This window comes from Amphiura filiformis, chromosome 12 (assembly GCF_039555335.1).
Source record: "Amphiura filiformis chromosome 12, Afil_fr2py, whole genome shotgun sequence".
NCBI lineage: Eukaryota > Metazoa > Echinodermata > Ophiuroidea > Amphilepidida > Amphiuridae > Amphiura > Amphiura filiformis.
Genome location: NC_092639.1, coordinates 46755818 through 46781002, shown reverse-complemented (window position 1 = coordinate 46781002; position 25185 = coordinate 46755818). Strand labels below are relative to the sequence as shown.

Genomic DNA, 25185 nt, shown 5'->3' with positions numbered 1-25185 from the left:
GACCCGTTACCACGTCGTTGGTGCTCGCATCTGCTCACGGATTATTCAGGTAGTCAAGACCACCCATCCTCGCAGAACATGGAGGCCCAGTTAAACTAGAAAAGTCACAGGCTTGTTTATTATTGCAACGCATGACCTTCACAAAGAGAAGGGAGCGAAAGCCAGTAAAACTCTCCCTGATGATTTTGATGTTATCAAAGGCAAGTTTCATCGAAGGATCGGAAGACGTGCAAGGAAATATGGCACTCCCGATGAACTGATCATTAATTGGGATCAGACAGCTGTAGAGGTATTGCCATCAGGAAGTTGGACTATGAATAAGAAAGGGGATAAACAGGTTGAGATCAAAGGAGTGGCAGTACACTGCCCTTCTGCTACAGACATCTTTGATGTTCTGAGACGTGTGCTGATACATGTACGTGTTGTGAGTTTTGTACTGCTGCTGGCTTGGTATACTTTTGTCGGTCTTTTACCAAGAAGTTTTTTAAGTGATGAGTTGTATGAATTGGCGGAGCGTGAAAATTAAAACATGCAAAATGTCATAGAGACCTCTGAACGCAAAAATTTCCACTTTTATAGTACTTATTTCAGAGTCCCTTCAATCACTTGTTTAATAGGCTACATGGTTCATTGCAAATAATAACATTCAAAGTTTGCCATTTTTATATGAGAGTGATTTTTCAATGATGGTCAAATGCCTAGGCAAAATAAGCTGAGAAATATTTCTTCTATTTTTGAAATGCTTGTAAATGTCATAAAATGTGTTTGTTCAACCCACAAAAATCATTTTTAACACAATCTATTTTTGATGATTCTATTTCTACTATGAGCAAATTCTCCTCACCCATCCTAGAACCCAACATACCCTTTTTTCATTCATGTCATTGTGTACCCATTTATCGATACTCTTTGTATCGAAACCATTGGAGAAGAATCAGTGTGATATAAGAGAGAACCAATGTCTTGTGAGAAAGGTTTTTAACACAAGTCTCCACATACATAAATGACAGCCAGTGAAAAAATTTCACTGACCATCCAGGATTTGAACCTGGGACCTTCGGATCACCGGACCGATGCTCTACCAACTGAGCTAATGAGTCAGATGGAGAAGAGCAGTGATGTTATTATCTATAGGCCTTCAGTTCAAGCAATGTCTTGATTGACCACTTATGACCATGAAAAATGGATAAATACAGTAGTTATACTTTAGAATGACATATGTCATGAGTATCACACACAAAGCCTTTCTATGTGACACGATCAAGGGAAATGAGTCGGATGTTGCTAATAATGATTTTGAGATATTGGCAAAGAAGGTGTCAAAATTCTTTTGTTTTATATTGTTTTCAGCGATTGATATATTGATGTAACTTCGCAAAGAAAAGTCATATCAACATGGGGTTTTTAGTTTCTGAAAGCTCTAAATGTCTTCTTTAAAAACATGTAAAACTCATTTTCGACCAGGGTCAACATGTGACTCATTCCCCTTGATCATGTTACATGTGGTCAATAATTGTAGTATAAGGCAAAAAAACAAGTCTGTTTCCAGTGACAGATATAAAAAGTCTATTGCAGAATGCATTTTTTTTTAAATTATTATTATTTATTTCCCAAAACAACAAGAAAAACCACACACACACTGTAATCTTTAGTATCATTTTCACATTTTAATTAGAAAGTCGCCTATTCTGAACATTTTTAATCATTAATCACTTTTGTCAACATGTCAAATATCTGAAGACTTATTTTCATCACTTCCACATTTAGACAATAAATACACCAGCTAGTATTTTTAATTTGGGTGGGAAATACTACTGCCAGTGTCAGTAGTATAGGCAATGGACTATTCCACTTGAAATCCATAGACCCTATGGAAGACATGACCTTAATCTCCCACACAGGAGAGTGTAGATTTCAAACAGAATCAAACATTTCGGTAACCCTGATATATTAACTTGGTCATGTCTTCAATATGGGGTATATGGATTTGAATTGGAATAGCCCGATGCATGCATGACACAGGAAACAGACTTGTTTATTTTTTTGATGTTATTTGGTATACTGGTCACTGAACATGGGGAATGAGAGTGTTTCAAACTAAAAAGTTAACAAAAAGTCTCTTGATTTGGAGACTGAATGCATACATATTTCATTTTGAGGGTCCCAAGATTTGATCAATCAATTTTACATCAATCCCTGCCTTTTATTTGATTGAATTACACTTTGTCTACCACTTTTAGGCCCACAATGATGGTGTTGAGTAAAAGAAATTTGGTTGTCGGTTCACTTTACGAAATGACCTTTTGCAAATAGTAGTATACTCCAGCCACTCTATCTAAAAAGATTTTTTTTTTTAAAGACTTAAAAATTCTGCATAATTATAGAGAATGCTGCTGTGATAAGGCTTACCACAAATCTGTTTTGAGGCACTGACCAATTACAGTGATGCAAGTGACTGGTTTCAAAAAAGCTGGTTAAAACACAGTATTTGCAAACCAGCGTGGTATATCTCGGACCTAGGGTTGCTGTTTACCTACCAAAAATGTGCTAATTTTCATGATAACATAAAAGACCAGTGATCTCTGACCAGTTGTATATACATAATACAGACATCTGGAGAACATAGAGAGGGGTTTTAAAGTGACATTTGATTGACACAGACAATCATGTGTCAGGGATTATACCCAGCTGTGAATCTGGCCAAGAGGGGCTGTTATCAATTAGGGAGCAATTTGTGGTTTGAGGCCCATTTCTGTTTAGATAGAGTGACCAGGGTATACATGATGAAAGTGTTGGTTTATTTGCGTACACCTAGCACAATTAAAAGTGTGCCATGGAGTGTGCATCTGCATAAAACATTATCATATATTCAGCTGCATCGGCATAAAACACTATAACACATTGCAATGCATACATTTTTCTGGTAGCTTAAGTAACATTTGACCTATTTAAGGTGATGCCTTATGCCTGATGCCTGATACCTGATGTTTGATGCCTGCCTGGCCTTTCATGTGAGTGGTATTGTGTGCCCATCTTCAAGGTTTCATTTTCTTCTTCTTGGATTTTCCACCTGTTGGCAAATCAAGAACAAATCAAGTTGACCAATATGAAAAATACATTCACAACAAATTTATATCACAGAGTACTTTGTAATTTTACACTGATGTCAGCAATATGGTACAAGAAGAGGTTACCATTTACATTTTAACACATCTATTACTCCTCACATTATTTGATTGCAGCAAAACTTAACTCTTTATATGAAGTCAACCACTAAAAAGCTGAAATTGTACAACCCTAGTTATCATCTATGACCATGACAGCATGCAAAGTTTTCAACAAACAAGAAAATAGGACCTTGTGTATCCATCACACATCCTTCAATACATGGTAGATAGCAATCTGCGCCAATCAAAGCCAAACACATTCAAAAATTTCATTAAATACTGCCAAAACACATCCAGAGCTCACTGACTAACTTCCACACTTATGCCTCATAGGCCTTATGCATGGATCGCATTGCGATAATTGTGTCAGGAAAGGGAACTGAAAAGTTCCTCAAGTGTCCAAAAACTTTGGCACTAGCGAGTGAACTGGACAAGCAGTGTATGAAGCTTACTAATCATGGGGCATTACACAGCACATAAAGTCCATGTGCTTTAATACTACAGCATTGAATACACGTCTCAGAAACATGGTTTACACCCTTCTGAAGCAAAACTTGATAAAGATATGATCTGGTTGGCTTGTCGCCACCATGTATATCATGAGCTGGTTTCGCTATGTATTTTATGTAATTATTATGTATATCTTGCTATATGATATTTTCATATCATGTTAGGCCCTCCAGCCACATAGCTGTTATTCATCTTGAGCTGCTTTATAATTGTATGATTTCCTGCTCGTTTAAGTAATGAGCTGGTCTTTTGTTAAGTATTTTAAACTTTTATTGTATTGCTATATTGTTGGGTTTATTTTTACCTTGACATGTAATATTTTTGTTGATTTTATGATGTATTGTATTGTAAAGCGCTTTGTACATGAAAAGGCGCTTAATAAATGATGCTTATTATTACGCTTGAGGCTGTGGTATCAAGTAATCCATCGCTTTCCAAATGCCCAGAGGTTTTCCTGTTCAAATGTTGCAGAAGCTAATGGCCAAGAATTGATAAATCCAACTTCAGGTCATAACAGACAGGACAAGCGTTGAGGATATAGCTAACTTTGCTGATGATACTGTTGCTTTTGCAACTGATCCGCTCCAACAGTTTCAGCCAAGATATGAATATCGAAAACTTCTAGAACTCAATATTATATTTCTTGGCAGACACTTTGAAGAATATACATTCAAGGCTCCAGCAGGCCTCCATCTCGCTGGATGGATGGCCAAAGCTATATACTCGCTGAAGCTGTGGATGTTTTGAGGGCAGTTTAAGTTGAAGCCAGAAAAAGAATTTGGTCTAAAAGCAGTTTGTCTTTTCTCTGTGTCCATTTATGTGTACGGTATGGTTCATCGCATGTGTGGCACCCTGCGCTCCTTGTCAAGATCTGCAGCTTTTGCAAGACTTTATCAAATACCAAGTGAGCAACCTGACCATTGAAGAAGAGGCCTTGCAAAAGGTTTTGGACCACTTGTGGCATCTTTCAGAGGAACTTGTTTCTTTGGACGTCTTTGATGATGCCAGAACACAAAAAGGAAAATGGTCATGGCTTTGCAGAAAACTGCCAAAGAACCAGTCAAGCAGATCAAATTGGATCCTCTCCTGATTCCATCTAAAACTCTTGGAAGACTTTGTAACATCGAATACATTACGATTCTTCACAACTACTGGCCTACCAAGTACATTCATGGATGTTAATGACTGGGAAGCCAATGAGGATTATTGTGCAGTAAGAGCAACTGTGAGTGGAAAGTAGTTAATTATGTTGCTGAGTGAGGAGTGGCATTAATGGAAGAATCTAACAAAATTTTAATGACCAATGAGCAGCAGAGGCAGTACTTTCTCCAGGCTGTTAAGAGATGCAGGGAGAGATACCCAGACAAAAGGAAGGAGACCCTTATGGATCAGATGAAAGATGAGAGGATGAGAGTGAGATAGACTGACCTATATTTATTGCTGTTAGTATAATTATTGAAGGAATCAAGAACCATAAACACAACTTAATTTTCTTGTGGCCAAAGGACAGGCTGATGAGGGGATCATCAGCCTGTTGACATGGTGGTAGGGGTGGAAGTGCGGCTAACTCAGACGTAGGGCTGTATTGGTTTAATGTGCCACCCTTTTCAACTATAACCACTGTGTAACATGTTTACAAGTTTAATTTTCATGTAATTTTACCATTCAAATTTTGTTCAGCTGATTCTTACATAAAATGATAAATGGACTTTCATCAAACAAACTGTCAAAAATCTGGTCACTGATAATTGTCTCAACTTCTGGCGCAAGTACATAAAACCTCTTGTTCAACAGGGTAACCTCCTAAAGATCATTGACCTAACATGGAGATCAATAATATATGATCTCTCTAGAGATGTCCTCAGCTTTGCCGTTCGCTCTGCCATTGATTTTCTACCAATATTCAGCAACCTCAGAACGTGGGTAAAAAGGGTCCAAACTGGATGCAAGTTATGCGGCAATCATGAGACCTTGCTCCATGCTCTGAACAACTGCCCCATGTCACTAAACCAAGGTAGATACACCTAGGGCCATAACTCCATCCTCAAACATACTCTTAAAGCGATAACTGGTCATGAAGATAATAATATCCTTATCTTCAGCGCCATTTCGGGCTTAACCACAATAGGGGGTACCCTACCAGTAAATTTCATTGTTTCTAAACTCAAGCCTGATATTGTCATCCAAAATAAGCAGGAAAATTCCATCCATCTTGTTGAGTTAACTGTACTATTTGAAACCAACATATCAAAAGCCCACAAAGTACCTTGACCTTGTGTCTGACATTTCAGATAATGGGTTTACTTGTGATTTCAATGTGTTTTGAAGTCGGATCACGTGGGCTCATAACTCAGGAAAATGTTGGACGCATTGTCGGGATATTCTCTTTTGTAGACAGATCCAAACTATCCAAGAAATTAATGAAAGAACTCAGCAAAATGACCCTCCTGTCTAGTTACACAATCTGGAATGCTAGGCAGGAGCCGGCCTGGGGCTCTGAAGATCAGCCCCACATCAGTTTGTGATCGCACCTGACCTGCCGCCCTGCCATTTTGTTGGGTTCTTTCAGTCCTGCTTGGTATTCCTGGTGTGCTCTGCTTGTTTGTATATTTTTGTGTATTTTTGCTAATATAATATGTCACCCTGCATTAATTTGGGCATCTTGTCCAGATTTTGTCCTGGGTTTTTGTTCTTCCTTGTATTCTTGCATTGCTTATATTTTGTATTTTGCATTTCCTGAATAAAGGTTCACATAACACAAAATATAAATACTCAAGACTCAGTCTTCCAAATTATTGTTTTACCTTGGGGTGCACTTTTGCGCCCCATCATGGTAACAGTTTTATGGCATAATTGATTAAGTCAAATATTACTTTCTAGTGGTTAAGTGAAAATCCTCATAGACTTCACACAAAACTTCAGAACCCGGGCGCATTGACGGAACCTTCCCACTTTGAAGCTGGGCCCAGTGAAGTGCACACAGGCATCACTCACTACACTTACAGAAAGCAGTATAACTTGAACAGTGCACTACCAACAACAAATTTCACTCACTCACCTTTATGTTCTGACGATGCCTTTGTTCTTTTGACTGCTGGTTGTTTTGGACTTGCTTTCCTCTCATCTAGCGCCATTGTTACTTTGGTTTGGGTTTTCTCCTTTTCTGCTTCAGCTGCTTTGACAGTTGGTCTCACTGTCACACAAGTCAGTCTGGCTGTTGTGCTAATCTTAGCAAGTAAAGATGGTGATTCTTCCTGCAACTGTGATGAAGAAGATTGACATCAAACTTGTCAACATCATTCACTAAAATGTTCTTTCTTTGTTGAAATCAATGGTGCTAAGGGACAGACAATAAAGTCAGATATATGTCTGGCAAACAATTTATACAATACATCTAAACTGACCTGGTAATAATCACAAATTAAGACAGAGAATAAGGCCATCTTAATTAAATCCCGTGTCTCAAAGCTTGTGAGAAATTGAAAATCTAATGCGGACTGCTGTGTTTTTTACTGTATCTTTCTTTTTTTTTTTTTTTTTTATGTGTCAGTACAGGATTTTGGACAAGCATTTTATGCAAAAATAATCCAATGTTGCAAATGTTGGAATAGCAGACAAAAAAAAAGTCACTGCTACAAACTATTATGCTTCTCTTTTATTATTTTCGTGTCCAAAGTTTGTGAAAAAATCGAAAACTTGAAACCAAATACAAATTTTGAGTTTTGTTTTCTCCTTTTTTTCTCCCCATGAATTTCACGATTTTACTAATGCGTGCGGCAGCTTTGGGACACAGGATTTAATTAAGATGGCCTAAAGAAAAGTTAGCACACTCATTTCTTTTACAAAAATAAATTTCTGATAAGAGTAATAATGTTATGTGCCTCATAAAATCCATTTTCCGTATTCGTTCCATTAACCGCCCATGCCCCTATAAGCGCCCACCCAATAACTTAACAACAAACTACCCATGCAAATCTGGATCATGGCCCGAAACATATGGCACACTGATGTGTGCCATTTTTTGTGTATTCAATTATGTAAGCAATGTAAGAAATAAGCGCCAACCCAAAATGACTTTGTTAAGCGCCCTGGGCGGTTAATGGAATGAATACGGTACATGTAGTATTATAGTATTTTTACTGTTGGTGAGTCAGTGACATCACTGCGTTGAGGCAGCTGTTTAGCACACACATCCATGAGGCTTCTCTAAACCATGTGCTTGTATACAAATCCATTTGAGCGAATGCTTAGGATTTAAAGCTGCACCTAATGAAATGCACACTGACGTCAATGACTCGCGAATAGGAAATACACAACACAATGGAAACGTTGCACACAGTAAATTTATTGTGTGTACAAATGTTGCCCCAATAACCAATTGTACATTTTCTACATGCACAATTGTGTGTATTTGTTTTTCTTTTGTTTGTTTATTTATCTCTTTGTTTGTTTGCATGTCTTTGTTTTTTCTTTTATCCAGTACACCTCCAAAATACAAATTCCATGGTTTTTCCAAGATAGGACATTGATGACAATAAGCCTTTTAAACCTAATGTACCTCTTCTACGGTAAACTTACTTTGTTAATTTGTAGACTCCATAATTTGATGTAACCATCACTGGATGCTGACACTAGCCACCTGTGACTCTTACTTGGTTTGCCAGATACTGTACATGCAGGCACACATTTTAGTCCTTTAATTCTGTGAAACAAAAATTAATCAGAATGTGTTGTATGTCAATAATCATAAAAATAAGAATTTTCTATGTAAAATATCAAGGAATTTGCCATGGAAATATGATTTATTTCTTCTACATAGCTCTACACTAGTCCTGCCTGCTCAGTTCAGTTCAGTTCAATTCAGTTCAGTTTATTTCACCATTAAATAACCTCTACAAAAGTAAAACAAAATCATATGGTAGGAGACCAAAACAGAGCAGGGCTCGAACATTTTTGGCCACCCTGCTGCCTTACATCACCCGGTTCGACCGTTGCAACGGTGTGGCACCCTGTTATCCATAGGCTTAAGCTGATTTTGTTTGTAAGTAAGCAAAGAGAAGAAACACAGTTCATGGAACTATTCCCAAGCCACCTTCACAAGAGGAAACTACAATGGAGTGCTCATCATAAAAAAGGGTGAAATAAGGTTCCGAAGGTGACAGCGCTGGTGTTCTACCAATGAATAACTTCTTCAATGATAATGATGGGTGGTGGTCATAGCAGTGGTGGTAGTAATGCCCATAATGTTGACAATGGTGATGACAATGCTAACAATGATGAACAAGCAGTCAAGTTAGCTCAATCGATAAGGCGTTCAATTATGGTGCGTAAGATTGTGGGTTCGAACCCTGGCGTTGCCTAGTATGCTCTCGTGGAATAATTGAGTTAGCTTGAAATTCCCCTGCTTGAAATTACTGCTAACTGTCTCGGTATAAAAGTTATTTGTGGGATGTCTAGGGTGTGTGCTCTTGAAGCAGCAAAGTCCCTGAATTGTTGTTAAATGGTATATGGAATGATGTAGGGCAGTAGAGGTCAGCGGCAACCTGAAAAGTGTGCCGAATCTTGTGGATCAATGTCTAGCTGTTATGCCTGTGTGTAGCGCACTATAAATCACTGCCACTGGCAACAACAAGATTAGCAATGATGATCAAAACAATGATGAAGATGACAGGGATAATAACAAGAAGATGATACATACCTATTATCATGTGCTTCAAAGTCATGTATACAAGTTACTTCAGACTTTGTTATCTCATACAGGCTAATGTTGTTTCCTTCTCCACCTACAGCAACAACTCTATCCTGTAAGAGCATTAATGGTACAGTCGGTAGTAAAGAAAGGCAAAATTGGAATTTTCTGACAGCTAGATATTATATTCCTTCATTTTGTTACCTTGCATTATGTTAAGTTTTATAAACCTATCAATGCTATGATTATTCCTCATGTTTTTTGTGGCATAATAAACATATCGACAAGCCCTTTAACTTGCTATCTCCAGAGAAAAGCAAAGTTGGATATTACTTTTATGGGAGGGGCTGCACTAGCTGGTCATCATCACTTACGCATTATCTCTTGTTGAAAACCAAAAAATGCTGAGCTTTTAGTTGCAATTATTTTATTCAAAACAAGGAGTACCCCATTTAGAGTAGCATGATGTTTGTTAAAACAAAAGTGTACATGAGTGAGAGTATAAGTCCACTCCGTAAAAGTTTTCAAAAACATGGTAAGAGGATCATCCACCCATTGAAACCTCCCCCCCTACCAGTAAAGTAATTCTGTGTCACTGACTTTTGTAGTAATTCTGTGTTACTGACTTACTTTTGTGGTCAATGTGTCACTGACTTGTGCTATGGTCAGTAATGAGAATCAAAAACAAATCAAAAATCAAAAACAAGCCACTTACTGTTATAAATGTGACTGCATTGATCCTCTTCTTACAGTTTGTTGTACATGCTATACTGGCTGTAGTTATGTTATAAACATTGATGACACCTCCTATAATGACAACATAGAGCTCTCCATCTGGTGACCATAACACATGATCTGCAGCTACAATTTGTAAGAAAATGTGATATAATTGAAACAATGTGACTTTACAAAGTTAAATTTTATAAATGTATCCCTAGCACTTCCCACTTCTGTTATCATTACCTGTGTGGTAATTACCAGTAATGGATGTTTCCTGGTATTTCCTCCCAACTCAGTGGTTACAAAGGTGAACTACTTATCGCTGATCTGTTTGTAAACACATTACCTAATCTTTGACCTATCGTTTTTTCTTTGTGAAAAATCAAGAGGCTTTTGACTGTAGAAAATTTCAATTCATAACATCTAGGCAGGACAACTTTTCCTGTTTCCTCCTTCAAATCTACTGGAAATACTTCACTTTCCTTTGTATTACTTTAGAATGCCTTACTGGTACTGGTAGCACACATGGTAATGTAGCATCATATAGCCTATCCAAGTGAAAATATACAAATATTTCTGCCAAAACATGACTGGTTTCCCTCTGTCACACAGTAGAATGAATTGTGAAGCCAAAATATATCACTATAATTTATTGTGGGCACTCCCCATTTTAACAGGCAAGCATATGTGTTCCCAAAAATAAAGAAAAACATTGTGGGAAATGTTGCAATCTTTGTTGAGAATTTTTTTCCCCAATCCTATCCAGCATCACTTTTTGGGTCTATAGAATGTACTATTGAAATCCGGCCCTGTCAATCAAACATTGTGCAGCCTGTGATTAGTTACCACAGCATAGCTAGGGAAGTGACTACCCTACTTACGATATAGTAACCAATCGTAGGCCGCAGGGAGTTTGATTGACAGGGATGTCGGACTCAAACAAAGATTTTTACTTGTCTTTGAGTATTACATACCTTGTTTGATATTAGTTGTATATGCAGCCCTTCCTTTGAGTAGGTTCCAGGTTCTCAGTGTCTTGTCTACTCCTACTGATAAAGCCAGTTTACCTGATGGATGTATGGCAATGGAATTCACACCACCCCTGTAGAATACAAACCACACGGATATAAAATCATTAAACAGGATGGTGCTTGGTTGATGCACAGAAAGAAGGCCTACATATCACACACTCATGTAGCACTTAATTATGAACATGTTAAGGCCAGAGAAATGGAAGACACATTCATCCACGCCCGAATTTGAGATTTCTTGATATTTATCAACACTAAGATGTATTCTTTCACTTGAAACTGATAAAATACAACTTGCTGATATTTACTTGTATTTTTGCTTGATTTATTTCACTCTTTTCAACTCTAAAAAGTCACATGGTTCAAGACAGCTTAGTAAATTGGCCGAAATTTTTGAATAAATCTGACGTCACCATGGGATTCCTTGACTCATTTCCTTTCCAAAAATGTATAGTTTTATATACTTTGGACATACAATTCAGAAATAATGATGCTCGAAAAGGTCAATGTTCTCTCCCATTACTCTGGCTTTAAAATGTGCTAGTGTGCGATGCATGGTTCTTCTTTTCCCCTGTATATTAATATATCAAGAATTGCAGTTAGAATCAAAAATTTGATCCATGCACTAGTTGTAATGAATTAACCATTTCTATGTTCCAGTGTACAATGTGTAAGTCTCTTGTTCACTATCTTCCTTTGTTTGGCAGATGCTCAAAGAATCAACTATATCATATCAAGTTGCATGACAATGTACAATTTTGAACTTTTTTAATTTTTAAAGAAAATTTGGAACTTGTTGTCTTCAGTCCACCCCTTTTTGGAGAGGGTTAAATCCGAACCCATGCTCTAATCCTAACCTTAATCCCAATCTCTTTGTGTGGCAGCAGTTATTCTTAACATATACATGTACATGTTAAAAAATAAGAGTGATTATGATATGGTCCACAAATGCACACCGAGTTTACCAACCCTACAATATGGTAGCCAAACTTTGAGCTATAATTGTCCTGCTACTTAAAAATGGCCGACGCGATTTTGTGAAGTTAGGGCTGAAATGTTTTGGCACCCTTGGTGCAAGTAAGTTTAAAGGGGTTAATTTTGTCTAGACTTTTCGTAATATCAATTGTTATTTTCCTTACTTGTGTCCTTTAAGAGTCTTCATGCAATCCCATGAGTTGGTGTCCCACACACATAGTGTACCATCTTCACTGCTACTGATCATGTGACTATCAGCATGGAAACATAGGCAAGTGATGGTACCTGTAAAATAATCATTCAATTTACAGTGATTAGTTATTTTCATTTTTAAATGTCAAGGCTAATCTAGGCATATGGTACCACCTATTTGCAAGGACCTTTCGCACTGCCCGATTTGGCGCAATTTACAGCATAAACATGAAGTCAGGCTCTGATTAGTTTAACAACTCATATATCTATTAAGTTAACGCTGATGGGTTTGCACCAAGATAACCTCCCCCACCCCCATTGAAGCTTTACAAATTCCAGTGCAGAGTATGGGAGAAATTATCTTCTGTGAGATACCAAGGTCAAATCTTCTGTGATCTTTGGATTTTCACAGCAAGGTTGTGATATCCAATTCACCCTTTGCACGGATCCGGCATCTTGCTATCAAAACGAAGTCCTCCCTGCAAACGCATGCACAAAAAGTGCATTTTGTTTCTCAACCTTTTCTAGCAATGCACAAGAAGACCTTTGCAAAACATACGTGGCATACGCGAACACAACACATACTTTGCAGGTAGAATCTCATTTTGAGATGACCATGCGATCAGCGAATAGAATGCCCAAGGCGATGGTCATCTGTATGAATCTCTTAGAGTAGCAGGCATATTGAATCTAGTGTCTTGCCGTTAACACATGCAAAGAAAGAGAGTGGAAACTCTCACTGTGATAGGAGTCAAGTTCATTGTCAGTGATGTCAATAACGTGAGTGGCATGCAGGGTTTTCTTTAAGGGCGTACTACACCCATATATTGATTTGATTGGTCTAAAAAATATTTTTCATTTATAGCTAGGCGATATATATGCACACGGATCATGTGAAATAAAAAAAATTATGAAAAAACATCGTTTTTCACCTATTTGTCTTAATTTGTTGATTGGTTGATAAGGACGCTTATTCATCCCTTTTTAAGGGATTTTTTATTTAGCGAGAGTACGAGTCAATCTCCATAGGGATGGGCGATACCAGCTTTTGGTACCGGTTGTCGATCTAGAGCAGTCAGGGGGTGTGGGTCGAATTTGTAGAAAAATAAAATAAAATGAAAAAAAAATGGCGCATGAGGCGCTTATGCCGACATGAGGGGTTGTCTGAGGAGGATGTTCCCCCTCAGAAATAATAAAAAAAGCGCGTGCAAAATGAAGATCTAATTGAAGCGATTTGGTGGACAATTTTGGCACTAGGCCTACTAGTGTAAAATTTTAGTTTGGCGGCCGAAAATTTGTGAAAGCCTTTTGTGGACAAGTTTCCCTATTATCGTAGGCCTATAAATTGTTTTAAACATAAATCGGCGAAAGCAGAAGCAAAAATGGCGACTTCTATAAGGATTACGCAGAGGAGGGTAAAATGAAGACTAAATTGAAGTGATTTGGTGGACCATTTTGGTACTAGTGTGTAAAATTTTAGTTTGAAAAAGCCGCAAATTTGTAAAATGACGGTCCATGAAACCTTCCGTGGACAAGTTTTCCCTATAAATTGTCAACATAGGAAATTAAATTTTAAAAAAAAGGGCCCGAAGTCAATTTGCAAAATTCGAGATTCGTAAACATGGTAAAAACATGCATAAATCGATGAAGTCGGTATGGAGTCCGTCTTAATAATGACTGTTTGGTCACGGTGGCAAAATGTGACGGACCCTGCATATCGGCAGGCCCGTATAGTAATTTTCACATGCTTTTACGATGCGGACCGCCTTCAAGCAACACGGTGACGGCCAGGTGGTGGCCGCATTGCATTCTCTAAATTCAGTAAATTTTCATCGTCAACCGTGTAATTGAATGGGATTATTTTGAAATTTTAAAACTGTCACAAACAAATAGGCCTATGTTGATAAATAATATAAATACAAGCTAAAACCGTTGGGGTTCGATAATGAACCCCACAAAACTAACCGACTATATTGGAAAATGCCACACGGCCGGGCGGTTTCACAAGTTGCCGGCTCATCATGTCATCCGCCGACTGGTGACGGTGGTGAGGCCATTATTATAGGACCTACTTCCGAACGACCCGACTGTGCGGGTTTTTATTAAGCATCGGTCTACTCAATTACGTGAAATTTAACCTTTTCTCTCCACCTTTCCTCCCTTTCTCTTCTCCCTTTTGGGGTGGCCAGACCAGTCGGCGCTCTCCACCCTGAATCCAGCGCCTGATGTGTTGGGATCGCGGAGTGCGTGTGGCTGTAGGCCTACCGTACAACATTAACGAACTAAACTTACTCTTCGTGGGATTACGAATCGTAAACACAAACAACACAGGTGATAATAAAACCAGTAGCAAACATCGATCACTTTACCAACAAGATGCAACAACTTTCTTTTAAATTAATGAAACAAAGCTTATTTTTGACTCAGAGTTTAATTTTAAGATGCTAGCAAGTCAATAACTTTGCACATTCTTTGCGTTCCTTTGTTTCAACTCTTGTTAAAAGATGACATAAAACTTGATGATCAGCTGACTCTTTCTGTTGACAATTTAAGTTTAAAACATTATTAACACAATTTTTGTGTTGAAAATAATTGTAAACAAAACCAATACAATTGGCTAGTTTCAAATCTTTCGTAACATTATATTAAACCGTGTTTTTTTGTAAAATAGTTTGTAAAAGATTTGCAATTAGGCCCTACTTTTATTGGGATCGAACATTGCCACTTTACAATGATCAAGGACACCAAAACTTTGGGTGTGTGAAAAATCCTATTGTTAAAAATTTTATGAAATGAGAATCCCTAAGCGTAAACTAGTTTCTATACACTTTTAAATTTGAATGATAGGGCGCTGCTTTGTGACGTTTCAAGTACATTAAAAAACAATTGTTATTTAAAGTAACATTTTTCAAAATCGAGATTTTTAATTGTAATAGGCCTAAATATAACATAACAAACAGTGCACACCCTGAAATGTTTTATCGTGTACATGCGCCGCTAATGCTCGCCATGATGTACCGCTGAGTGCAATATCCCATAGACAATTCATTTGATTAATCAAAACACTATACAGTGTACAATGCGACGTATGCCTAGCTGCGAGATCTGGATCTGGATCATTTATACTTCAATTAAGCAGTGAATTCTGCATCACACTAGAGTTGGAGATAGTCTAGGCCTACCACACAATTTATTAAGCTACCTGAAGTCGCTAATAGAGAATGAAAGATTAGAATATTTGTTTATTTTTTGTTTTCAATTTTCAATATTTTTTCAATACGTTCCATAAAATAACTCTATAGGCCTAGGCCTATTCTGTAAAGTATACCGTATCGTATAATGCCAGATCGGAAAATTGACAGTGTCGAGTCCCTCCTCGCCTGGTTACGATTGTAGCGTTGAGGAGTAATTAAGCAGAAGAAGCAGAAGATACCGCCCAAACTTAACCAATTAGTAAATCAGTAGTAAATATGGCGTCAAGCGCATTTTTGTCTTCCGAGCTGTGAGTGCACTGATTTTAAGTGTTTTTCACCGTGATTTAAACATGGATTTTCTCAAATGGAAGGAATAATCGTAGGCAACAGGTAAGTGACGAAATATAAAGAAGTAAGGGTGTTCCATCAGTTTAATATCGAGTTGTTACCATTGTGAACATAGCCACACACATATAAATCGCGTTTAGTAAGCTTTTCTATTTTCTCAGAAAACTAAGCACAAATTCACCCTAATACTGAAAACCAAGGAATTGACTGTTCTTTAATTTCAACCTTATGAAATCTGAAACAAATGTGCTGCCTTGCGAACACAAATTTTGCATATCATTGTCAACTGGAAGGGGGAAAATAAGTTTAATTTCATTGATAACATGAAATTGATGCATAATTTTTCTTTTCAAAGCTGTGCATAATTAATGCATTTCCAAAAAAAAATATTTTGGTACTTTTAGAGTCTACCATAAGTGATAATATGTGTGTGTAAGTTGATTCACGATATCAGTTCTGAAATAGTTAAAATTATCAAAATTGTGACAAGGTCCTCATGTACCTCTCTTTGGCTTGTACCATTAAAAGCATGTAAGCTACATTATTATCAATGCCACCAATAGAACGAGAAGATTTGCCCCTTCAATTTGCATACCACTATTACTAATTTAAATTTCTCATTTCTTCATAAAATGCAAAAAAAAAAAAAAAAATGTGATGGGTGTAGTACCCCCTTAAGCATTTTGCTGAAGGGGTATTTTCAAATTTGTTTGACCCTTTCAATTGTGAATTTTTCATCTGAAGGAGTCAAAAACATTGCCCAAGGGGTATTTTTATAATATTATTTTTGAAGACATTTATAACAATATGTGTGTTTTTGGAGCCATAGGCGTAGATCTGGATTGAGGTGGTGGTGGGGGGAATCTCCCCAATATTTTGCCAGGGGATGGTCCATACAATCATCCCCCAACGGTGGCGCCCGTATGTGTGATTCTGACCAAATTAACCTCATATTTGGCCATTTTAGCTCCCAAAGTGCACATTTTTGCGCGCTTCTCGCAAATCTATTCCACTTTTGCACCATATTTCAACAGTTTAGCTTCAAAATGGCAAAATGTTTTGTACCATAAACTTATTCTTTCTCCAAAAGGTGCTGGATTCACTATACTTCAAGACACATCCCTCCCCACCCCGAGTCAAAAAGAAATCTACACCACTGTTTGGAGCAGTGGCGGATCTAGAGCAGTCAGAAGGGGGTGGGGCAATTTGAGAAGAAAATAATAATATTTAAAGATGCCCCCTGAAAAGTAAGAAACTTTTGCAAAATGAAGACCTAATTGAAGCAATTTGGTGGATCATTTTGGCAATATTAATGTGTAAAATTTTAGTTTAAAAAAGCCGAACATTTGTGAAATGAGCAGTCCATGGAGGCTTTCGTGGATGGCAAGTTTTCCCTATTATGGTAGGCCTATAAATTGTGTTAAACATAAATTGGCAAATGTCGAAAGCAGAAGTGAAAGTGGCCATTTGTTTATCAACTACGCAGGGTGATGTTCCCCCCTTAGAACTTGGAAAATTTGCAAAATGAAGACCTAATTGAAGCGATTTGGTGGACCATTTTGGCACTATTACTGTGTAACATTTAAATTTGAACAGTTGAAAACCTGAAAATTGTGAAATGCCGGTCCATAAAGCCTTTCGTTGTCCTACATATCGGGAGTATAGGTCCTAAATGCCAAAAGCCGAGAATAAATACACAATATCAGGTGTTTCTCTATTCAATTCTTGCAATATCTGAGCAGCGTCGTTTTCATGATTTTATGCGCATTGGACTTTGGGACTAGTCAGAAAAGTGCCTGAACGCGTAAATACGCGTGTTTTGTGCGTTAAAGAAAACCCTGGTGGCATGCTCTCGTCTAGATTTAATTGCATCAAGCTGGGATATTGAAGTGGGCATTGCTCCAATCCATGATATGCAGAGCTTACATATATTCCGTATTGGATCAAACCATGATGATGGTTTTGCTAAGTTGAGGTGCTTAAGAAATACTTAACCACACCAGGTAGACAGCTCAATATCATCATTTTATGCTTGGTATGAAAGACCAACAGCCACTACATTGTACTTATATGCAATAACTTTGGCCTGCTATAAACATGCAAATTTGGAGGTCAATTTGCATATTTGTAGCAGCTCTACAATAATTCTTGCAATCTTTTTTGTTTCATATCATAGAGTAACTAATAAAAATATGTAAGTTTCATCATATTTGAAATTTATAATTTTGCTTTTTATAGTGCCAAACTATAATTGATATAAAAAAAAAGGCCCTTCCTTGTGTTTAATCTCACCATCGTGTTGCAACAGTGTTCCAAGTTCTGTGTTGCTCTGTAGATTATAGAGATGAATTGTTTCATCGGTGCTCCCAGAAGCTAGCAAATTGTTACTGGCTGCAATAGTTTTAACATATCCTATGTGAGAGTTGTCTGTAAACTTGGCTTGAATGCTGTACTTTTCCTGTGCAAAACAAAAAGGAAATGACAATCCAGGTTAGCCTACATGTATTATTATAAAAGTGAAAATTTTCACGCTACATTTATTTGTGCACTTTTTGTGTTCCAAGATGCTAACACGAAAATAACAACGTGCAAAATATTCCTTTTAAGTCAATGTAAGGAAACTTAGAATTGTGAATTTAAAAACAAGGGAAACAGTTTAAAATACGCAACGGGCACAAAAAATGACCTGGGCACAAATTTAGACTTGTACATATATGTACAGTACTATAGGAAAATATAGGAAGAGTTCACATATAGGCCTATAGGAAATATAGGTCTGCTTGAAGCCCTGATAATGATGACTATACCCCTGGGCAATTTTGTGCCTATTTTTGCATTTTTCTCAAACATTATAGAGCATTGGTGACAAGTAAGATATGTATACTAGGCGGTTACCCGTATTTCACGGTTCTCGGCTGTCATAGTTATTGGCTTTTGCAAATCTCAAAATCGTTGACCATGGATGACCTAACAAACGCAAACCTGGGCTTCCTTGGCCAAAGTTACACCCACCGACCAAGTTTGAGATCCATGAGCAATTTGAAATCTTTGTTTTTTGACCTATGACCACTCAACTGGAGCTAGGACTGAAAAAAAGGTGACAATGGAACTTTTGTTTGTTAGTCCAATTTCCACCTACCCACCAAGTATGAGCTCCATAGGCAATTTGAAATTTTGACCTTTTGACCTTTGACCTCTTAACCGTAGGTCTGAAGAAAAGATCACCGTGGAAACTTTTGTTTGTTAGTCCAAGGTCCACCCACCCACCAAGTTTGAGTTCCAGAGGGGCAATTTGAAATTTTGACCTATGACCTCTTAACCATAGGTCTGACGAAAAGGTCACCGTGGAAACTTTTGTTTGTTAGTCCAGGAATTAAAGTTAATTGAATAAAGCATTTAAATATATATAACTGATTAAATACATGCATGTTTTTTAAAGAGAATACTGAACCTTTAACGAAGCCAAAATTTACTATACACTACACTAAAATACTATACAGTAGTCATAAAGGCTAGGCCTTTCACACAAATTGAACCGAAAATTATGTGTTTGTAGCTAAAATGCGCTACCTTTTTGGGAATAACTTTAAAAGCGGCTTGATCTTTGAATGATTTTTGGACCGAAGTAGTTAAGACTGGTCGTCGATAAATGCGTGTGGCACAAGTTTGACCGTTGCAAAGTAACGTAAAACGGGTCATAATATGAAGATAAAAAAGGTAAGAAACACAAAATTGGAACAAGAAGCCATTTTTTTTTTTTTTTCCCCGTGATATTGACCAATCGCATCCCGCCCTAATAAATGAATTAAGTATTATATAAAGAAAAATAGTATAGACAAAGTAAAATAGGCAAATTAAGTAAATGAAAAAGGAAATAAAAGGACAAACTGAGATAAAGTAAATATTTCGAATGAATAGAAAAATATGAAGAAAAAATGCAAATGCGTACAAAGAAATGAATAAATAGACAAAAATTAGAATAAGAACGAAAAGAACTACATAATTTTGAAGATATAAGGAAAAAAAATCTCCTGATGAGAAGAATAAAGAAAATGAAAGGGAGGGAGAAAGAAGAAAATAAAGTGTGGGCCTAACAAAGGAAAGCAATGATGATGAGAAATAAAACAAAGAAAAATCCACATGATCAGAATATTTTGTATTATTAATATTAATTTATTATTATTACTAATATTACACACAGTGCGCTACTACAATGCTAGCGTCGGTCCAAAAAATTAGCTTCTACCCGGCGCGGCCTGTGCCTGCTGCATCACAGGGCGCCGCAGGTACTCCATAATATCAATATTGGATCAATCGATCAATTAGATGTCGATTGACAGGATAGCGGTCAACGGATTACTGCGTGACAACAATATAGCCGACCGGAAGGTTACCTGTCGTCCCCTAGCCGCTTGTTTACTGGTAAACCGGTTTAGAAAGCACACTGCTCTTAAAACATGTAAAATGATGTTTGATTTTTGAAGGAGCTTGTGGATGTGGCATTTTGGAAAGAGATACGAAAAGCGAACATCTACTTTTTTCCCCAACACCCTTAACGCGACACGCGCGTATCGTGCCTACACACACAAAAAGTACCCTTTTTACGCGTTTTTATTAACGCGGATGGTGTACAGAGCCACAATGGGAGTGACCCCGTGCAGACTCATGTCATGAGACTGCAGTCTCAGTCACACTTTAGGTAACCTAGGCAAACCTTAGTTAACACAAAATTACTAGTCAGCGAATTACACCGAGACCGGGCCCCAACACAATGCATATTTACATAGAAATTTGAATTTTTTTTCGAGAATAGGTGGGTGAAGGAAACCTACATAAATATGTTTTCTATACTTCACTTGACCCAAATATATGATTTTTTATGGTGATAATCAAGTCGCACATGGAATTTTAGAGGGATTTTGATAGCAGTTCCATTAAAAAAAGCTGCCATCGCCATGTATCCTGTATCCTGTATGGGAGATCCGCCTTTTGTTCAGGCGCACAGCTGATATAGCGTAAAAGTTACATGTAGAACAACAATTAACAATTGTCACTGGTTTCACCACAGTTCACCGACCACCACCATTAAACATTCAATTGTTAGGCTCACTGCACACCTCCAGGCAAGGGAAAGTTCAGGTGAGGAGCAATAATGCATATGCAACGGAGGAGTATGAGTTTACATGTATGATAATATTGAGCATCTGATTAGGGTCATGCAAAAATGTGAGTTTGTGAGAGCCCTTGCAAGGGGCATGCATTAATGTGGATGCCTAACTGCAATACAACATGTATGTCATTGGGATTATGCAAAAAGCACAATAGTACAAACACTGGCACACTTTAGGGGATACAATAAATACCATATAACGTGCTGGGGTGCATGAATAAACACAGGAACCACAATTATATAAATATAAATATGAGTCAGTACATGGCATAGAAATATACAATGAACCTTATTCATGTAAACATGATAAAACATACATAGAAAAATAAGTTCAGCAAACAGTAGAATACACAAAGGGTCAAATTGGGTGTCAGGAAACATAGGTCTCCAGACTTTAAATACGATGCATATAAGAACACTAAGGTTTAGACAGGTTCTCCAAGAGCATGCTACGTTGTCTGTGGAGCGCCTTGAAGCACAGCTTCCTGCTAATAGGTTCCACAATTTCAGCAAGTTGAAACTCTGAAGTCATGGCCCTTCTAATAACTTGATGGGAGCAGTCCAGAATGAGCTGGAGCAGAAGATTCTGGTTGCTGAAGACTGTGTCAACTTCACTTTGAGAGCAGATCATGAGCAGCTCGTGCTTAAGCAGTTTCATGTAGTAAGATCTCTGTTGGTTGAGTTCGATTGCATCGGATAAGAAAGTGACATCTGTCTTGGGTTCTATCTCACACATCAGACAAGTGTCATTGGTCTTGTACTGGTTGAACTTAGCTCTGTTGCACTGGAGCACATATGTATTGGTAAGCAGTCTGGCTTTGATGCTGGCATGAGTCGCCTCACGGGGGTTAGTGGAAAGAGCTGTCCATACTTGGTGTGGGTGGCCTATTTGAAAGTTGCTAGTGTTAATATGGTTAAGAGATGATTTCATCTGTGCTTCACTTTGCATGTTTTCATTCCAACAGCACTGATAGCTCCACTGGTTTGAGAAGTCCACTTGTTTTTCTCAGGGGGGTTAGCAATGACATCATAGATTGATGGTAAATGATACTTGTTAAGCACTTTCCTCACCTTCATAAACCATGACCTGCTGTTGAATGATTTAACAGCAAGTTGCCTGATAGCGAGTTCTCTTTCAGTGCAGCTCATATATCTCTAGCAATGCTTCCAAAAAGTGAAAGAATGGCAGCATCAACACAGGCTTCGACTGGTTTTGCACCTAGTAGGCCATAGCCGGCAGCATTCGCGGGGGCTGGTGACTTTGGCAAAAATTGAAGTTGCCGTAGTATCTTACGCTGAAACTTCTCAAGTTTGTCGATATCGGCCTGCTTGTAGCAAATGGCATCAAGACCGTACAACATTCTAGGTAGGGCATAAGTTGACCAGATGTGGTGAGATATATGTGGTGCAAGGCCATTCCTTCCATGGAGCCCCGCACCCATTAATGCATACATAGTTCTTCTAGCCAGTTGGACTCTGGCATCAACATCAAGAGTGTTACTAGTATTCCGGCAAATTCCTAGATGGGCCGTTTCATCATTGTAAGGAATAACTTCACTGTCTATTTCTAGGTCAGCCTGCACATTCACATTGAAGGAGATTGTAGCACTCTTGGATGCATTTATTTTATATCGGTGATCGTCAGCATAATTGTTGACTAGGTCTAGCGCAACTTGTGCATCAGTGAGAGAGTAAGACAGTACCACCATGTCATCTGCACATGTGGGGGCAGGAATGTTGACTGTGCCGATCTGATGACCCCTGTGCTGTTCATACAGTTGGTCGAGGAGTCTATTGGTAAACACTTTGTAGATAGGAGCAGATGACACGCCTCCTTGTCTGACACCTTGCTGAATTTTGAAGCTGTCAGAAATGAATCCGTTCCATTTGACAGAGGTCACTGGATTTGAGTATAACTGTTTAAAGGTCAGCCACAAATCTCCGTCAGCACCGGCTTCATAGAGTTCGTCGAGCAGAATCTCATGGTCTACCACATCGAACGCTTTGCTTACGTCGAGGAAAGTTGTATAGAGCGGTTTTTTTAACTCAAGTGCTTCATTAATGGACTCGGTTAACAGCATTGCAGCATTCGAGGGTGAGCAGCCTTGTGTAAAGCCACGTTGCATACAGTTCTGCTTGGGAGCTAAGATTGGATTTGCTCTCTTCAGCCAGGTTTTCTCCATGAGCTTTCCCATAATTGGTGTTACTGTAATGCCACGGTAGTTATCAGCAAGTGTTTTGTCTTTTTTCTTCTTAGGGATAGGTGTCAACACTCCATTCAGTAGGTAGTCGGGGACAAAGGTTGTATCCAGCATATAATTGATAATGCTTGCAAGTACTTTGAGGACACTAGGTCCGGCATGTTTTAGATGTTCAGCTGTTATGCCAAAGCAATCTTGGGATTTACCATTTTTGAGCGTTGCAATAAGTTTTTGGATTTCTCCAGGTGTTATCGGTTTAATCTTTTGCTTACTGCCACGGGCTTCACTTTCGATCAATGACACCTTGAACTTTGAAGTTTCTTTGAAGTTGTTGTTGAAGTTTGCATCATCTTTGGAGACTGCAAGTTGGCTAAAGTGCTTCCTGAACCCGTCACAGATATCATCAGGCTCGGTTAGTTCTTCACCATCTATTTTAGCAGACTAGTTGGAGCTGCTTTCTCAGCTCTTTGCATTTTGACAAGTTTGTGGAATAGCTTGGTGTCATTAGTATCAGCCTCCATGATATCAGAATAGTGCTGCTCTTTGATAGCTCTATTGGATCTTCGTATTTCGGAGCTAAGCTCTCTTTTGATTTCGTTTCTCGCAGTGACTATAGGAAGGGTTTTGAGTAGGGGTCTCCCCTCTTCCTTCCAATAATGGTGCATCATTTGGCAGTCCTTCACAAGTTTCCCAATTCTTGTATTCCAAACCTGGAGTCCTTTCCCAGACTTCTTGTGCTTACTAAGTGGTTTTGTAAGACTGTCTTGGAAGGCCTTAGTCATATTATTGGTGAGAGAGTTTATCAGGCGCCTGAGGTCTTCATGAGTCTCAATTCGCAGATCAATCTTGGCACTGTTGGTGGTCATAATTTAGTTATATTTGTCCTTATCCACCTTGGTCCAGTCAATTCTGGGAGCTGAATATCTGTTGATTTTACGATTGCGCTGTGATGAGGAGTTGGTCAAAGTCGCTTTGTTGCAGCTGTACTTTAGTGTAGCATGCACTGGTTCATGATCAGATACGTTGTTACAGTTGGCATCATTTGATGCGTTAGCATTGATCTGAAGAAGGCTTTGGTGCTCCTTGGCAATTAGAAGGTAGTCAATTTGAGAGACATCAGTTCCATTGACATGGAAAAAGGTGTCCATAGCAGGTACCTCAGTAGATACGTTACGATTGTGGCAGAACTTCTTAAGAAGGTTATCTCTGGAATTAGGTGGCACTCTAGTCAGTGATGCGTTGAGATCACCCATCATTACAATAGCATGTGTGTCGCTATACTTGTTGTAGATTTAAGCTAATTTCATCTAGGACAGACTGGTAATCATCATCAGCATTATAGCTTTTCCCTCTGCAAGGAAGGTAGGCATTTATGAGACAGTTTGACGCCATGAGACTAAGATCGCCATGAGACTAAGATCTAGAAACACCCCCGAAATGCCGTTTTGGGGAATTTTGCTAGCTGAATCTTTTTTTTGAAAGTCAATCTTTGACAAGCTGTAACTTTGCTACGAAAAAAAATAAAAAAAAAGGTTTTCAGTTTTGTCTTAGTTTACTCAAGGGCTTTAATTTGATATATAAAACGATGCAATTTGATGGCAAATTTGAATTCACCTAGGATACCTACACACTCATGACACTTTAAACTTAAAGTTAGCTTACACTTTTTTCGTTGTATGTAACTTCATATCCCAGCACTGTTCGCTCATAACAGCCAGCAATTATATTCAAACAAACTTTATCTTGATCTATTGCCATCTTATACTTATTTCAATACACCAACTCCGTATTTTTCCCAACTATTAAAGTTCTCTACAAACATCACACATGCACAAAACAACACGTATTCATCGAGATGTAAAGCGACCTTTGAACTTTGAAAAGTATTTTTGTGATTTTTTTAATCCTGTGTTTACTTTTAATTGTATGTTACCATGTAATGAGTAAATACCTGTATGATTTTGTAAGAAACAAATTGAAAAATAAAA

At 38.0% G+C, this 25185-nt stretch overlaps 1 protein-coding gene across 1 annotated transcript; it reads right to left on the bottom strand.

The window, feature by feature from the left end:
- Window positions 1–1647: 1647 nt before the first annotated feature.
- On the bottom strand, window positions 1648–25039 carry LOC140166298 (p21-activated protein kinase-interacting protein 1-like). Its single transcript, XM_072189715.1, has 9 exons — window positions 24860–25039; window positions 18119–18284; window positions 12257–12377; window positions 11061–11188; window positions 10082–10227; window positions 9376–9479; window positions 8256–8379; window positions 6736–6937; window positions 1648–3070 (listed from the first exon to the last, which is right to left on the bottom strand). The coding sequence occupies exons 1-9, from the start codon at window positions 24953–24955 to the stop codon at window positions 3036–3038; spliced, it is 1122 nt and encodes a 373-aa protein (XP_072045816.1). The 5' UTR covers window positions 24956–25039; the 3' UTR covers window positions 1648–3035.
- Window positions 25040–25185: the final 146 nt, after the last annotated feature.